The sequence below is a fragment of the Aspergillus oryzae genome, chromosome 3, assembly GCF_000184455.2.
Source record: "Aspergillus oryzae RIB40 DNA, chromosome 3".
NCBI classification, from domain to species: Eukaryota; Fungi; Ascomycota; class Eurotiomycetes; order Eurotiales; family Aspergillaceae; genus Aspergillus; species Aspergillus oryzae.
This window is the reverse complement of record NC_036437.1, coordinates 709,197-726,993: the sequence shown is the minus strand read 5'-3', so window position 1 is coordinate 726,993 and position 17,797 is coordinate 709,197. Positions and strand designations below refer to the sequence as shown.

The following is a 17,797-nucleotide window of genomic DNA, read 5'->3' as shown; positions in this document are numbered from 1 at the left end:
GACTAAATCCCTCGACTCAAACCTTCCATTTGTTGTTAATCCCTCGGACAATCTCTCCTTTTCTCTTTATTACTTGTCCCTGCAAGTGCGCAAACCTGTCGGGTTGATCAGTTCCCTAAACCAATCCGCCCATGCTTGTGCTCAATCTGTATATTTTCCCCGCTGCGCTCATCGCTCAGCACCAGTTGCCCCGCAAACTGCCATGAGGATCGGAAGGGGATGTGAGCGCTGTCGCCTTCGCCACATTCGGTGTACCACTCGTGCGGGAGCCTCGTCATGTAATGCATGCGCTCGCTTAGGTCGGACGTGTCGTCTGGATCCTCCGTTCCGTTTCAAGACCGTCCGCCATGTGTATCAGAAGAGCCAGGGGACTGCCTCGAAGTTTGAATTGGAGTGGGACTCAGCACAGACGTGGGTGAACGTTCCTCGATCTTGTATGTTCTCTTGGTTTTACCTATACGCTCTTTTATATCTATGTTGGTCCCAATGAAGCCCTATCTAATCCACTTTAGTGACCTTCGTTCAAGAGTCCGCCGAAGAGTCCGCGGATGGAAGCATTAGTGATGTTCCACCTGAGCCTCAGCGCGATACGCAGATCTCCTCGGACGAACCCCATACATATATCCCTGATCCCTTCGTCACTCACCTGCCTATCTCTGGATCTCTGAATCCACACAATGAGGCCGTTAGCCTCCCACACGTGGAACCGGCGATATCGACACCCTCAATACACGATGAACATTCAACCAAAGCCACGGCGATCTCGCCGGGGGCAGTCAATGACATGGTCTCTCCTTTGGCATCCAATACTACATGGTCGCCAATGACTCCATCCACTCCACGCTCGACCTCTTCATCGACGATGACATCGCGAGAAGCGTTCTTGTTGCGCTCATATATCAATAAAATATCGCACTGGGTAAGGAGAATACATGGTTCAGTCGTACTTCTTAGTACTGGAGGATCTAACCAATACAACAGTTGGATATCTGTGACTCGGGATCGACTTTCAACACTGAGGTGCCCCGCAGAGCGCTACATGTACCCATGGTTCTGAAGGCGGTGTTGGCGCTATCTGCACGACATGATGCGATCATGTCCGGGGCTAGTGATTGGGAAGCCTCCGAATATCACAGCCAATGCGTAGAACTGTTGCTCGCCGCTCTCGCACGGCCGGAGGAAACATACGACGACAACATGCTGATCTCGGTGGTGATTCTGCGGATTTATGAGGAGCTGGAGAGTACGACCGACGAAAAGTGCCATTGGCTCGGTTCCAATCGGCTGCTCAATACTATGTCCAGAGCCGCATCGTCAGGCGGGTTGACAGAGGCCGCCAGCTGGCAGTTCCTCCGGCAGGCCATCTACGCATCTATTGTGCAAAATCAGCCCATGCAGCTTGATCTTCGGAACTATGAACGGTCATCCGTTTTCAAGCGGGGCGATGATGGCGCCTATGCCAACACCATCATCTTCTACTGTGCCCGGATCATTCAGCTGTGCTCCGAAGGCCATGTTGCGGCCGTGGACGAGGAGGACTGGCACGATCTGTCCAGTAGAGTGGAACAGTGGTACCGCGACCGGCCTGTCAGTTGGCAGCCCTTGCAGTACAAAGACGCCAACCCAGCGGAAAATCGACCTTTTCCCGAGTTGTGGGTTATGTCACCCCCAGCCGGTATGTGTATGGACCAGAGTGTGGGCTGAGATATATGTTAACTGTTATAGTGGTCGGGCTGCAATATTACCACACCTGTCAAATCCTCCTCACGTCGTCTGACCGCCATTGGGGCGTGGTGAGCAACTATGAGCGTGCACGGCTCAGACGTATAGAAGAGGTTCGTACTTTGGAGTGTTTGACAATTCCATATACTTACATTCCGCAGAAAGTGATTGCATCCCACGTGGTGCAAGTGATTGGGCTATCTTCGTCGAACGAAACCGTCGAAAATGCGTATTTCATGGCTTGCCACCTATTATATCGATGTGAGTTTACCCTTTTTGGCTAAATCGCTCTCCCGTCCTAACCAGGGATATCATAGATGGACACTGCCTGCGCCATCCCGTCGAAAAGCGGGGATCGCTCAAGTTCCTGACTCGGGTGGAGAGCTCCGTGGGCTGGCGCACGGGATGGATTATTCGCGAATTAGAAGATCAATGGAACGAGCTGCAGGGATTGGATTCGTGGGAATAGTAGCTGCAGCCGTGGATGTATAGTACGGGTTTACTTTTTTGGCTTTTGTTATTTCTTTGGTGTTGGCGTTGGCGTTGGCGTTGGCGTTGGCGTTGGCGTTCCGGCAACCAGTCAACACCTTGATAAGGACATGATGCAATGATTATCGCGATGCCTGATGAGCGGGGTTGCGACCAGTGGGTCTTGGCGTACAGGGACTTGAGATAGAGGATATAGAAATTAGAGATATAAATAGATTAGATGTGAAGAATGTTATTGCCTGCGCTATATGAAGTCAGTTGATCGCCAAAGTAGTAAGGAGGAACTAATACCGTTCTTTGTTAGACGGTCAACCCCCAGGCATCCATATATCCCATGGAACATCAAACGAAGATCGAAGCAACACCACCAATGGCACCGATCAGACCCTCGGAAAATTTCCCAGCTACTTTAGCTCCCGCAGTCGGAAACCAAAGTGAACAACACTGTTGCCTACACAGTCCATCCACAGTATCACTCCGGACCAGCGGCACCAAGCGACATCACTTACTTAACAGAAAGCCCTAACTCGGATAAGAATAGCAAACTCATTACATTCTACAATACCACAACATACACATCTCGAATACTCTTTAGCAAATACAAACACAAACACAACCCCCGAGAATCCCCAAGTCAAAGAGAATCCAAGAAAATCACATGCCGCCAACCCAAGATCTACAAAAACCGATATAAACCAGTGCCAACACGCCAAAGTCGAAACAAGGGTCCAAGGGCCAAGAATCATACTAGGGATCCTGAAAGTGGGGATTTCGGTCATGGCTTTGGGGCGGTGTTTTTGTTTTTGTTTTTTCTTTCTCTTTCATTACTTCATCGTTTTATTTTTTTTAAAAAAGTTTTTTAATTTAATTTTTTGTTTTGGTACGGGCTACTGGCTCACGTTGCATTGCACTATTGCACTATTTTACGCCCTATTCCCTGTCCGGTAGGTAGTAGACTGTAGAACCATACTGAGTAGAACTGTGTGGACAGCAAGCTAGCAAGTTGCCCTATCTTGGCGCCGTGCCTGATGAATTCAACTTAGTTTCTGGTTCGGGGGTCGCCGTCGCAGAGAGACGGGATGGATGTGATTAGTATCTATCTACGGAGTATTCTCCGAGGTTTAAGTTCTAGTTGTTTACTGGTGCTGATTGAGCCAATCTCTGTCGGAGGGGGATTGTGTTCCGAATTCCGGCTTGAGAAACTTGATAGATACATGTACTGTAGCTATGACTAGTAGTAGTGCGTCTGGTGGTGTGTCTTTTCTTCAGGGAGTTGCTCAGCCACTCGGTTGTTTTTGACATTAGATTATAGTACAGGTCCTTTTGTTTAGGAGGTTCATTATTCATTTTAGTGCCATCATTTGGAGGGTTATTATTCATGTAAATACCCTTTTTGTTTTCTTTGATTTTCTTTTGAGTGTTTTTTTTTATTTTAACTGTCCTTTTGGGTCTGTATCTTGAAGGGTTGTATGTGCTATACTGCGGTTTGCCTATCGCAGTACAGTAACTCGCGCGAATGAAGTCAAGACATGTACGCTCGATTTCGGGGCTTTTGCTCGGTGGGACTGGCATTTTGGCTTCGGAGTCTTGTATGTATTTTTTTTTTCGAGCCCTTTTCTTTTCTTCTTTGAGGACTGTCTGTCATTACAGGTTGAAGTAACATGGCTAACTAAGGAAATCAGGCTCAGGAAACGTGAATATATCCTCCCAATCCGACGCCGACGCCCTCAGAGACTGCGAAACCATTAACGGCCCCCTGACCATCTCCTCCTCCGCCAGCGGCACCATCAGCATCCCCGAAGTCCAGGACATCAAGGGCCCGTTTACGATTGAGGGATCGTCGAATCTCAATGGTATCACCGCTAGCAATCTAGAAACCGTCAGTGGGCCGCTCACGATCACCGGTAACGGCGCGTTGAATAGTGTTTCGTTGTCGAATTTGCAGAGCGTTGGGGGTGAGTTGAGGATTCAGGGGAATGAGGGGTTGAAGGAGGTGAGGTTGGATGATTTGGAGAGAGTGAATGGGAATTTGGTCCTGAATGGGGATTTTGATCGGTTGGTTTTTCCTTTTCCCCTTTTTTGTTAGGGTGTTGTTTTGTGGTGGGTTGTTGGTTGTGGGTTGTGGTTGGTGCTGATGTAGGTCACTATAGGATATCGCTTGGGAATCTGGAGAATGTCTACGGTGAAACGACGATTCAGAGCTCGGGCTCGTTTCAGTGCTCGAGTTTGGATAAGCTTGTGTCGGACAAAAGAGCTTTCAAGGGCTCGTACTCTTGCAATGAGAAAGGGTCGGGTCTTAGCTCCGGCGCGAAGGCCGGTATCGCGATTGGTGTTATTATCGGTGTTATTCTCGTCGTGCTCCTCGTCTGGCTCTGCATCCGTCGACAGAAGAGACAAAAACGGAAGGATGCCGTCCTCGCTGGACTCACTGCTGCTGGCGTCGCGGGGGCGGTAGGGAACGATGTCGAGAAGGCTGAGAATAAAGTACCTACTGCTGTCTCAAATACCTCTCCGTCCAGTCAAGACCCGCCGAGTCCGCCGTCCGATACCGAGGTGGCTGCGAGTAGTATTCCCAGAAAGCCTGTTTCTCCGCCCCCGCCGGCACCGGTACCTGCAGCGTTGGTGCCTGGCGATCGGTCTTCGAGGGTTGTTTCAAGCTCAGATGACCCGTCGTTGTTTCTGCGGCCGATACCGAGAAGGAGACCGTCTGAGTCGGAGGTCCCCATGTTGGATAGCGAGAACGTGCATGAGGCGCCGCCGCCTGAAGTCGGGAGGCAACAGGAGGGGTTGTTTGAGCTGGATGCTGGGCCTGTGAGTGGTAAACATCAGCAGGCGATACATCATGAGTGATCAGTGGTCTTTCCTTTATGTGCAATGATAATAATGATACCTTTTGTCTTTTTCGATGCGATTTGTTATGGTTTGAGAATCGAAGTGGAATGCTGGATGTCCGCAGCCACGGATGAAATATCTCAATCCCTTTAGTATCTGGTCCGAACCATACGTTCATCCTGTCGTGATTAAAGTAGATCAAATCTCGGACAAATAACATGGCTTGATCGAAATGACATCAATTAGGTGCTGCTAAACTCGTAACCAGTGTATATCCATGGTAGTATACATCAACATTAACATCATCTACTCAGGTCGATTTTCCCTTGGACCGCGGAGCTCGCACTGCCTGCAGTGTTTCGCCCGACGGCAACGGCCCGCACCATCCGTAAGCATCGCATCGGCACTGTTCATAACGAGGACAACTACGGCCCGTTAGCATCTTCCCCAATCATCAAAAGGCAGCAGCCCAAAGAACTTACTATATGTCCTCCATGCCGAAAACAACATGCCACACCTTCTCAAACACCCACCCGACGCCAAAACTATCCGTCAACTCCGTCTCCGCCGCCCACTTGAGCATACGCTCGTAATCGTGTCGCGGTCGCTGCAGGATCCGTTCCCGGCTTACGGCGAACTGTCCGCAGCAGACATTGCCGATATGCTGGGGGACCTTCTCCGGACCGACGTTGAAGAGCGTCTCGTAGACCTGAGGGAAGAACGCGCGGATGTCGTCTTTTTCGATGTCAATTTGGGTCGGTTCCCACGGGTTGACACTCGTTGGGCAACCGGGGTTATGCTCGCAGCGGAGATTGACGTATCCTTGGGCGTCGACGGCTTCGAGACGGAGATGGGGAAGCACAGAGCTGGTCCGTGGGCCGAAGAGGTCGTTGTGCCACTGGTCAACGTTGGAGTGGATAAAGATGGTGTACTTCGGGAGTTGATCGTAGAAGTCTACGATGTAGGAGAGATAGGCGGTGGCCTCGCGACCGCGAGTTGTCGCAGGGACAAGAAGGTAAGGGGCGGGCGGGGTATCTGTAGTATAGATGAAAGGGATTGTTCCACTGTGAGCAATTAAGGTTAAATATTAGCATTGATGCGACACATTAACGAAGGGTACACAATGTCGTACTGATCCCGGCAATAGTTGAGGAGCCAGCCGAGGTCCTCTTTCTGTGTGGCCGCTAGTACCAGTCCAACTTCACTTGCACTTGCATTCGTGTAGGTGTTCGTGATCTCGGATAATTGGCGAAAGACTTGACTGTTCACGGGCTCAGGGTCTGATATTCATTAGCCATGATATCATTAGGAATGTGGGAAACTCCGTCTCAATATGGGGAGATACATAGATTAGAGTCGAGATAAGTATACATACCCGGTTGTATATCCAACGGCTCGCTCATGTATAGGAACATAGTCACCAGCGTGGTGAAGACTAGCGCCAAACATCCTAAACACACCGTTCGGGGGGCAGGCCAACGAAACAACCGTCTCTTGGACATCATGGAAGTACGAGCGCTCTCACAGGTGAGAGGCTGAAACGAGTGAGAAGCAAGGGAATGGAGGATGGGAATGGGAGGATGAAGCGTGTCAAGAGTGGTCGATGCATTGAACTAGGTGTTATCGGCCATTTTGTTGGAGTCGATGGACCATTACGACCGAGCCTCAACCCCAAAGCACAAATCCAGGTCTGCCTTACGTCCTACTAAAAAAAAAAAAAGAAAAAAATTGGGGGCAGAAACCGAGTGGATGACCTCACGGTAAGGGGCGAATCGCAGCACGGTTACATCCTGAATGGTCAACCAATGGTTCTCGAATCGACAGAATCTGGTTTGGCGGACGGCCGCAGTGGAGCTGGGCTTGTCATTTCATTGGTATGTGGCACGAGCCACCCATCAACTAGTCTTCTACACCATCGCCCTTTGGGATTAGCCACAAGTTATTTAACTTATTACAATGTCTTTTGAGTCCAGGGGAGAACCAATGGGGACATTCTCAATGTTGGATCGTTCTTCTAATCGCAGTGTGTACTCCGTAGGTGGGTAATATTCGTTACTCGGAATATCTTCGAAGTTCTCGATCGGTCTTCCTAGACTGGTCCGGTTAGTGACGAGTAAGCTTGCGTGGCGCTGGTGTGACTGAGCAAACAACAAAATAGCCCGGATTGTAACTGGCAGACAACGAATGACCGGCCGAGCCAAGGTGTACACGGAATACAGAGGTCGTGTCAATCCTCAATGTCCATAAAATATAAATAAATAAATGATAGGTCATAGCCGAGACTTCAGTGCAAATTTTATATGCATGTCATTTTCATGCCCTGTCCGCCATTGGAGTGCCTATGATGGACTATGGCCCGCCGATTTATTTTTGAGTTGATTTGATTTTGAGCCACAAAATTCGAGAGATTTAACGTGACGACTTTCCTACTGGAGTTAGCGACGTGCAGTGGTTAGGCGGAGCAATCTATCCCGTGTCAGGAACCAGGAGCTCCACCAGATCACGCATCGATGGATCCACAATGAGTGACTTGGACGGAGAGAGATACATCAAGGAGCATACTCAGCTGTGGAGGATTGACATGAACTGGACCTATGTATTGCCATGTCATTACCAGCAATGAACAGCAATAGCAATCCGACGCGAGTAGTGGAGAGATCTATGCTGAGAAGTAGACTCTTTCTTATAGCAAAGACATTGCGAGAAGCACATCCTTAGATCAAGAATACAAAGTGTCTATCAAGAGTGTTCCTTGCTGAGACGCTTATTCGAGCGCTGTTGGTTATTATTCCCTCGCATGGTAAAGGACCATTATGCCCAGATCATAAGGATAAGCTGATTTCTAAAGTATCTGTTAATTAACACCTGGGTAAGGGATTAACTACTCCCTAGTTTATTCAAAAGCGCTATAAGCTGTAATAAATAGCGCACTCGGTATCACAGTGGGAAGACAATTATTGATGGCATGATTCCTTACAGTAGGGAAAGAACGTTGGAATGAAGGTTGACAAAGATACCACACGCATTCAAAATGAAGGATAGGTACGGAGTACGGAGTAGTCGAGCCAGAATAACAGGAGACTATATTTTCAAATAAAAGTACAAGGAATATTTTATGGTCTGATGACTTAATTCGGAGCTGTGACAACCGAAAGACTTTTGTCACGCGTTCGATCCCCATCGGGTACGAAACACCTCTTTGTCAGGTGTTGCTTGAAGTAACCATATTCATGCTAGAATGTATGGGGATATATTCTCCTTGACCCTCGGGTCTGATGGCTTCGTGGGAACACTGACAGGGCAAACAAAAACAGTTCCCTCAACCAATTGTTTTTTCCCGCCTTCGAGCCCCACCAGGAACAATCGCTTTTTTTTCTTGGCCGACGAACCGAATCTTGTTTCTAAATCAGTTTAACTATGCGCTCACAAAGTCAATTACTGAAAGGTATATTCACTGGTTCGACTAGTATTCTTCCTCTCGATAAAATCAGCTCAATGGGGCCCAGGGGCAAAGCGGGAGATGATGTTGCAACGCTAGTTGTTGCATATTATGAGGTGTATACTCGAGTGAGTTACCTTAGTATCAGCATTGCCGACATCGTGCTAGTCTTGTCATGACTAGTAACCTCCTTCCTCGTCCGGGATTCATAGGTCAATAGGAGAGGTAGGGGAACCTGAGCGCGTTACGGATGCTTAAGACCGCCGCTCCATTCCTCTTTACTACGCTGAGTCCTAAAACTCTGGCGCTGGAATACTGCATTCGTAAATCGGATGACAAAATTACCCATGAAGACTTTATTCCATCTACTGATCCTATTTGCAGAATGTTGATCGGTTGCCCAATTAATCCTTCTCTCCGCCATATACTTTTGTTTGGCCCTCAGCTAAGCCAGCGTGATGTACAGCCACAGGTAGGAAATTCGTCTCGGGGAGAAAGAGAAATCTGCGTGGGAGCAAGCACGAACTATACGATGCAGGAACTTTAGTCAGCCTGTATGAAAATTGCATCCCACAGGACGATGACCGGCTGGATGGACTCACCGAAAACAATCATAGCAACGGCAAATCAGCCGAGCGGGGAGGATCCAAGGCTCTGGGGCGACAAGATACCTGCAAGATGCAAATGAAAATGGGGCTAGCCTGGACAAAGGTTATCCTTGACTAAGTGAGCTTTGCATGAAAGCTCCCAATCCTCCCTCACAAGATTAGCGATCTCTTTCATCGCCCCCCCCAGCAGCCTCAGAAGGATGACAGGGTTCATCACTGATCATTGGACGGGTATACCCACCTGATTATTTTCTTCAACCAAAACCCGGGATGCCCATGGAGACCAATCCCAATTGCCGAGACAAAGACGAAGGTGAAGATATAGAATGTGACGAGGGTGAATTCCAGAACGAAGCAGGCTGGAAGGAGACGGATGAAGGAGATGAAGGAGATGAAGGAGATGGAGAGAGGAGAGGAAGGACAGGAGTTCAACCCCGCTGTTGGTCTACAAAAGGAAGGTGCGCGCACTTCATCCATGAAGGGAAGTGCGGAAGTCCCGTGCCCACAAGTCTTCTAAAAGATGCGCTGGTGTTAGTTACCAATTAATCATATAATACTGTCGATTTTGGAGCTCTACACATTTTATGAGAGGAATTCGCAAGCTAGACAGGACATTTAGATCCTATAACAAAACTTGTTGGATTATTACATATATATATATATATATATATATATATATATATATATGTGCGTAAGCCTTGCTAGAGCGAGGTCTTATTAAGGACACAAGTGACTTTTTCAAAGTAGCTGGCATACCCGTGGTTGATTAGGGGACTTCGGCATGTCTGTTCGAGAGGACGTTGTTCCGCATGGTAACAACGAGAAGAGCATGAATGTATAGATCAGTATAGAAGATACGCGATGAGAGTCAAAAAGGCACTCCGTGAAAACTAGCCAACGTTCAAAAGTGGGCGTAGGAGGGGCTTTGGGAAGCTTGTATTGAGTTACCCAGGATCAATAGTGCCCTGAAAAATGTATTTTAATGGCTCAATATGCAACTTCTTGTATGACATCCGCGTCATGTCTGGCCCCTATGAAGCACTTGGGGGAATATACTGCGCCTATGATCAACGGATTGTCTTAGCCAGGTTTCTTGCAAGCAGCCGAAGAGAACTATTAATAGACATATCACTATTAAGTAGAGTCTCATGCTCAGAATACACTGACGCAAAGGATATAAGCTCAAGCAACAGTACTGATAGTTCTTATTCTGAACGCTGCGACTGTAGTAAGTTATCACATAAATCAATCGGATCTCCACTACTATCAGCTAAAAAGAGGAGTTGAACGCCCAGAAGTAGCCCTTTGATATCCTGTACCTTGGCAATAAAGTTTGGATGGATCCAAGGGAGTTTTGCGCATAGCGACTGTTCTAGAAACGAGCCTAACCGAACATTTATTCTTTCGTATGGCCGTAATATTGCTTTAACCAGGCCTGCTAATGCCAGTCGACCCATTGATTGAAATCAGTGAGAAGGTCAGCCCAGCGTAGGAGAGGCGATATATATGCCCCCCCCCACCTAAAAAAAAGGTGCGCTTTGTAGACTACGGCTGCGGCATCGTCACTTGTACGCTCAAAAAAGAGCTCCACTAAAGTCAAGGAAGACTAGGTCCGGCTTCCCCCTCGAGGACGCAGACTCAACCAGGATAATATTCTCCAAGGTAAATCTGTGAACAAAATGTCTCTCTCGTCTACTAACTAGACTTTCAAAGTCTATGTCTATCGCAGATTTCAGAAGAACCTGACGGGATAGTTGGTCATAGTCCTGTGGATCGGCAGCAAGTATTGACTTTCCCGACATGTACTAAAGAAGTATTTACCGGACTGTACGCGTACGGGCCTCATCGACAGGTACAGATACGGAAAAGGAGCCGTAGGGTTTGGGTATCATCTCACGCATAAGGTCGGCGAGAGTTATATATGCAGCAGACTCGTGGGTATAATGTCTGTCCATACAAGCGAAGGGGTTAAGGAAGTCTTCATCGTCATCAACGTAAAGGGGATCGTAGATTAGCGACTGCTCTTCTTCCTTTTCTGAGACCTTGAATATGTCCTAAAACCTCAACAATAACCACCTAAGAATTGTGATTGTCTCCCACCTTTTCGACCTCAATTATTTCTAGGTCGACCTTGTGGGGCTTATCTAACCCAGGAAGCGGGGGATACTTCAGACATCGTTCAACAGGGCTTAGCTGTGCTTTTTCCAACCTGCCAGCTGCAAAATTTCGACAGCTATCCTTAGTCACTAACGTAGGCCTAGGAGGTTCGTGAGAATGAGCAGTACAACGCCAACCCACAGTGTAAGGGGGTTCTGGTTTGACACCACAGGGTACTGCAGACATATTGATTGATATCTTAGTAAAGAGACATATATGATAGTTATAAGTGCTCAGCGATATTTCCAGTGACTTTATTTTATATCAAGGTGGCATGTTAACCCCTACAGCAAGGGTTGAATGAAGTACGAGTTGCGGGGATCAACAATGAACGTTCAGAATGGGAAAATCGTCGATGAACCCTGGCCCACTTGTGGACCGTGAGCCAAGTTAGGTTAGGGACTCACCTTCGCTAGTGTAGCCGTCCGAACTGGGTCATTTCATTGTTTGAGAGAGACCGCATGAACTTCCCAGGCCATAGGAACACTAATATAGGTAATTATGCTCGTCAAAAAGCCAGGGAAATGTGCGGGCTGTTCTCACAAATACGGTAGAGTCCCAGCTTTTCATTCTTCCACCAATCGTCAACTACCATCGAGTTTCCGACAACAGACAATTGAAGTATATTACGTTGGCTTATTAGCAGTATTCCCCGATATGTCCCGATTTATACAAGCTGATAGTGATGACAACGATCAGCTTCCTGTGATTGAAGTTGATCTTGAGGTAGGCCAAACCGTATACTTTCAAATTCATGACAATAGTCTGAAACCATCTCAATAAAGGCTATAGATAATAGCTCCTCATACGGACAAGAACTGTCAGGCGTATTCTTTCTTGGGCTGCTACACAGACTATTAACAAGTACTAGGTCAGCTTACTCAACCTCTCTCTCCTAGTCTGCCCTTAAATATCGCTATGAAAATGGCAGACGCTATCATGGTTATCGCGACAGCCGTAAGTATTTGCTCCAGATAGAGCAAGTCGATGCATTCTCATGGGGTGACAGAATATCTTGGACCCAATGACGAACAAGAATCCGATCGGCTTGACATGTTACATGAGATGCTATTGGGAATGATGAATAGGAAACTGTTTCTGGCTCCTGTAGAGTGTTCGCCAGGACGGGTGCTAGACCTCGGCGCTGGCACGGGTAATGGATTTTGGTGAAGTCTCTCGATCAACACATCTTCAGGTTTTGTACTAACTTGAACAGCTGACAGCCATCCATCAGCGGAGGTTTGGCTTACATTAAATTGAGCAACGGCTCTTGAACTGACGTTCAATCTTTCCAGGTTATTGGCATGGATTTGAATCCGATACAGCCTCAATTGTGGGTCTTCGACTTCTGCGTACTGAACCCGGCTGATTGCATGGTGTCGCAGTGTTCCTCCCAATGCCAGGTTCCTGGTCGACGACTTCGAGGATGATTGGATTTACGAAGACCAATTCGACTTCATCCATGGCCGATATTTGGCTGGAGCCGTGAAGGATTGGCGGAGGCTCATGACTCAGGCCTACAAGTTGAGCATCCTACCCTTTCACGACGTGGCTCCCTGACTTACTTCGCTAGGTACACAAAGCCCAGGGGATGGGTAAAGTTTCAGGAGTGGGACGTCGACGTGTACTCAGAGGACGGCTCCATCAAAGGCACTTCGGTCTAGAAATACTATTCAGTTGTTTGTGGTGGTTTCACCAAAGCCGGGTTTACAATCAGCCCCGGTCCGCCTCTGGGTGAAAGACTCCAAGAAGCAGGGTTTGCAGAAATTCACGTGGAGAAGTACCGTGCTCCTGTTGGAGGCTGGCCAAAGGATACGTATTATGTATGTGGAACCATGTCGACCTCTGGGTAGTATTGATCTAACGTCAGTGTCGCGTTAGAAAACCATCGGGGTTTGGAACCTCCTACAAGCGGAGACTGGCTTCGAGGCAGGTGCCATGGCGGTCCTCACAAGGTTCGAAGGCTGGTCGAAAGAGGAGGTTAATGTGCTTGTATCCGGGGCCAGAAAGGACGCCCGGGACCCTAAAGTACATACATTAGCTGACTTGTAGGTGAACATGCTTCGTGCTGGAAGCTGTCTTGTTCCGCTAACCGTTTGGCCGCTATGTTGTGTATGGTCGGAAACCTAAATCACCGACCGAGGCATAACCTAGAGGTTTTAAGGATTCCCATATGGGTGGAGCTGTCAAGTCCCCTGTGGCAAAATCGTGATCGCCCTATCACGGTGGACTATAGGCGAAGACGACCGTCGACTGGTTCACCGACGGACTCGCGCGACCCTACAGGGAGGAAAGTGTGTGGACCTTCCCGAAGACCGATTGGTTGTCATATCAAGGAACACTTCGCCACCGACCCGAATTTCTCATGCGACTCGATCCAGACTATCGATAAAAGAGGATTAGTCGGGGTATGATGATGCACTGTCCCAGCTGGAGAGGAATCGCACCCACGGATGATGTTTATTTGCATGCTGGTCTCGATTTAGGATACCACCAAAACCTCTGGAGTTTAATGCATTAACTTTGCTGAATAACGTAATATGTCATAGGCGCTGAAGGGTGACACCCTCCGCCACGATGATTGCCTCAACGGATCAGTTAGCACCGCACCAGAGCATACTAGTTGAGTCTATTACAACAAGAGTACCTAATAAACTGTAATTCCCACGTGGAATTGACCAGAGGGAGATTTCCAATTGCAGAATGTCAACGAAGGGCGATAGTCCAGTGGAGAAATATTTTTTGGCAATGTTGGTTGACCAATAGACTGGGGTAGGGAAGATTCTTCCGCCCAGTGGATCAGCCGATCATGACTAATCAGTATTCAATCCAATTTCCGCCCTGTCGTCCAAAGGGACCTCAACCTATACCGTACCTGTTTCACAAAACTTTTGCATCATGAGAACCAGTTGTGCATACTCTTGTAGTGCCTGTTAACACCATCAGATTTAGGATGGATAGCTTGAATTGAGTCGTCAATAAGACAGATCCATGTGTGACTAATCCGCCAGTATTTACTTCCGTCAGAAGCTATTGCCACTAACATGTCCAGCAGGACCACAAACATATTTGCATGACTCGCGCCCGGAAAAATCATCCTACCACTTAAAAGCTATGAGTCCACGAAACCAGAAGTCTTCACCGTCACACTCTGGACGGTCCCCTTCTCACTCCTCAGGGGCTGAGGATGGCGGTTCCCGCTTCGCCTTTGTGACCGAGGGCACTTTAGCCGAAGCTCGCAGCCATGCCATGCGAGAGCATTGGAGGCAGCGCCAACGGCGCAAGCAAAAATCTGAAGATCACCGAACCCAGAGGAAAATCTTGCCTCACAGAAGTCCTGTGGAGGATAGTAAACCCAAACCAAACGGCGCTTCTGAACCAGTAGTCGAGTATCATAGTACCGAGGATGTCTTCCTGCTGCACCAGCCCAGTCCGACTCGTATAAAAACTAGATATTCAGATTATGGCGAAGACAACATCAAGGCCCAGTATCCGGGTGTGCCAGAACAAGCCTTAACCGGACTCAACCACGCTCTAGCGTCTTCCAGGCTTGACCCCTTCGAGATGTTCCCGGTGCAATTGACAAGTAACCATCACAAATTGCTCCATCACTGTGTGTTCCATTGGGCTTACGCTTAAGTACCAAAGTGACTAATTCAATGCTAGGGCTGATTACTCACGCGACTATGATGTTCGAAGACGTCGCTATTCCGAGCTTTAACCCGATGAAAGATGTTTGGTTCCCTTTGGACCTCTCCAACGCTGCTTCTTTCTATGGTATAATGGCCCACTCAGCGGCTCATCTGGCTCATCTCTACGCGGGGATGAACCCTTCAAGAGGAACAAGCTCCACCGATGCGTTGAAGTATAAATCTGAGGCAGTGCGCATACTCTCTACATGGATGGCCGACCCAGAGAAATCGCTGAGTAACGACGCATTTGCTGCTGTTATTCGGCTTTTAACATTTGAGGTATGTACCCATGCTATCGCAATGCTTACCCGCGTGCCCTTCCCGTCTTCCGGTTCAAATTGACACAATACTGACTCGTGTGCAGAGAGATATTGGGGGACGGAAGAGGAGTGGATGGTGCACCGCACCGGCCTCCAAAGAATGATCGATGCAAGAGGTGGTATTGATAAACTGCACGATAACTGGCGTCTGGAGCTTGTCGTCTATCTGTAAGCTTCTATATTGCTATGGTAATGTCATAGCTAACACGTCAAATAGAGTTTCTTTAATGTCAAAACCAACCTGGTTCGAGTCATCGAACAACATATCCGAAATATCTGAACAATCTTTCCAAAACGCAGCGAAAGCAGCATTAGTGGATACACAGAAGGTCCGCTGTCTGTGGCTGATATCATTCATCCAAGATATGCGGACCCTCATGGCATTCTCCTCTCGGCTATATATGGACGGCCTCCTGTTGCAGCATCGTTACCCGCACCTGAAATTTATAATGACATGGCATTACTGGACGTCGCTCTCGCGACCTCGCGAAATGTATGGGAGACTTCGGTATACAGTCTGCGTTCATTCCTGCATCATCATTTCGTGGCATATCACCCGGACGGAGCCGCGAAGATCGATTATGTCATGAAAATGACCGACGTTCTGGGCCATCTTAGTCTTGAGGCACGTAGGGGTGTCGAAAAGTGCCTTTTGAATATGCTATGTCGTGCACGGGAGGGAAAGATATGGTTCTCGGCTGATGATGGCTGGACACCGGATTCGCTGCTGTCTTCTGTGCATGGCCAGTGATTTCTTTTCTTTTCTTTTCGTTTCAGTTACACATTCTCTTTCCATCTTGCTCCTTCGTTTCGGCGATATCTATTCCTTTTTAAAGCCGCTATATCTCCCTGCATCTTGGAAATGAAGGGTCAATTTGCCAACCCTAATGTATATAATTTACGGCAGATGTTCTACCAACGATCCAATATGAAGTTACATCAGTTAGTCCGCCTACAACCGGATAGGTATTCTTAATGAATTGGTACATCCCTATCTAAAGTCCACCGACCACCGAACCAGCGCATCCTTCATCCACTATTGCCTTCCCCGGAGTTATTCTCTCTGATAAATGGATACAGGAATCTGGACCTTGGAACCTGCTCTTTATAGAACGGCTTAGATCTGAAAAAGACGGTTTCTCAGATCCACGACTAGATCTAGGAGAAGAGATATCGGCTCTTTATCTTTGGACTTCTGGAGTCATCCATTGGTTTCATATTTTTGTTGGATCACTGCGGTTTGCGAACGAATGGTCCCTCTAACATTGTATCGAGCAAGAAGATCCTCCCAGCTTTTTAAAATAATGAGGTACTGCTTTTCGGACATCATCATTATCCGCCGGTTGGTATGGGTAGGTCTGGGTTCGTCTTATAGTAAAAGTGCACTATTGCTTACCTTGGAACCGAATCCGTAACAATGAGATGTTAGTGTAGTCTTCGTCATAGATAGCAAAATCAAAAGCCCTGCGGACCTTTGATTGGTATTTATCCTTGGACGCGACTAATTCTTTATATATAGAAAGTGATAAAGTCTGCGATTTTGAGATAACAAGGACATACCGTTCGTTACATTCTCCTTCCCTTTGCGTCACACGTTCGTCCCATTCCTTCAGATTTGTGCATGCCAGGTAGGATAGTGGGTGCAGTTGTCTTCTTTCTCATGATCCAAGCTCAGACTTTCTTGTATCATATTGGTTCCATGCTCTCTTTGTTTGCGGCCCGAGGGTTCAGATCGATATGGCTAAAGAATGTGGGATCATCCTTCCGGGCGTACTTGGCTTAAAAGGGGTACGAGAGGCGCCAATAGTGATCCGGCCGTTTCTGAGATGTCGATGCCATCATAGAAACTATGAGGAGTGTGTATATCGTTGGGCCGACGTGAGAAAGGATGTCCGAAGTGAGCCCGTGATGCTGTTGGTATTTACGAATGTAGAACCTTTGGTACATGGCTTCGCTGACTTGTTGGGTCTTTTTTTCTTTTGTGCCGTTATATCTGCTTCAGGCTTGCGTTTCTTTTGGCCTCGCAACTTGCATAGGCGATATTGTATGTGAGATAGCCTAGGCTAGACTATTAACCCGCTGAGCCATTCGTCAAGATCTATTTTGAGAAATAATATCGTAAGGTGCGCACCTAATATGGCATTTATCTAGCAACGAGTGTGTCTTTCTTCGATCTAGAAGCACAGGTCCTTCAACTAATCCGGTTACTAGATAGGTCACATTCGTGTACTTGATAGCTCTCATCCCATACATCGTGCTAGGATGATGGTACGGCCACGGAGACCTGCTGTCATTACCTGGGACAGCCTTTCGGTAAATCGACTTTGTACACCCATCTCGTCTCCGATATTGAATTTCGTCCTCTTTTCAGAAGAGCATAGTTTAATAGGCAAAACTACTGAAGGTCTGATCGCATACGAAGTTGTGACTATCTGGTGTCGTGTCCTGATCAAACAGCTGTAGGCATTCAGGCAGGTGGCGCCAGGATCTCGACTTCAACAGATCGTAAGTCATATGGTTCGTTCTTGGTTCAATTTC

At 47.7% G+C, this 17,797-nt stretch overlaps 4 protein-coding genes across 4 annotated transcripts; 3 read left to right on the top strand and 1 right to left on the bottom strand.

Annotated features, from left to right (window-relative positions):
* Window positions 1–202: 202 nt before the first annotated feature.
* Window positions 203–2,191, top strand: AO090023000280 (Zn(II)2Cys6 transcription factor; the record flags this gene model as incomplete). Its single annotated transcript, XM_023235514.1, has 5 exons — window positions 203–434; window positions 513–919; window positions 982–1,675; window positions 1,726–1,983; window positions 2,040–2,191. 5 exons carry the CDS (start codon window positions 203–205, stop codon window positions 2,189–2,191), a joined length of 1,743 nt encoding a protein of 580 aa, XP_023090528.1.
* A 1,247-nt stretch (window positions 2,192–3,438) lies between these two features.
* AO090023000279 (putative GPI-anchored cell wall protein Pst1) lies at window positions 3,439–5,061 on the top strand (the record flags this gene model as incomplete). The annotated part of the gene is made up of 5 exons (XM_023235512.1): window positions 3,439–3,463; window positions 3,564–3,591; window positions 3,739–3,800; window positions 3,894–4,266; window positions 4,362–5,061. The coding sequence occupies 5 exons, from the start codon at window positions 3,439–3,441 to the stop codon at window positions 5,059–5,061; spliced, it is 1,188 nt and encodes a 395-aa protein (XP_023090527.1).
* Window positions 5,062–5,353: 292 nt separating this feature from the next.
* AO090023000278 (DUF3431 domain-containing protein) lies at window positions 5,354–6,545 on the bottom strand (the record flags this gene model as incomplete). Its single annotated transcript, XM_001820793.3, has 4 exons — window positions 5,354–5,468; window positions 5,526–6,107; window positions 6,176–6,323; window positions 6,419–6,545. 4 exons carry the CDS (start codon window positions 6,543–6,545, stop codon window positions 5,354–5,356), a joined length of 972 nt encoding a protein of 323 aa, XP_001820845.3.
* A 7,816-nt stretch (window positions 6,546–14,361) lies between these two features.
* AO090023000273 (uncharacterized protein) lies at window positions 14,362–15,363 on the top strand (the record flags this gene model as incomplete). Its single annotated transcript, XM_001820792.3, has 3 exons — window positions 14,362–14,860; window positions 14,914–15,218; window positions 15,304–15,363. The coding sequence occupies 3 exons, from the start codon at window positions 14,362–14,364 to the stop codon at window positions 15,361–15,363; spliced, it is 864 nt and encodes a 287-aa protein (XP_001820844.1).
* Window positions 15,364–17,797: the final 2,434 nt, after the last annotated feature.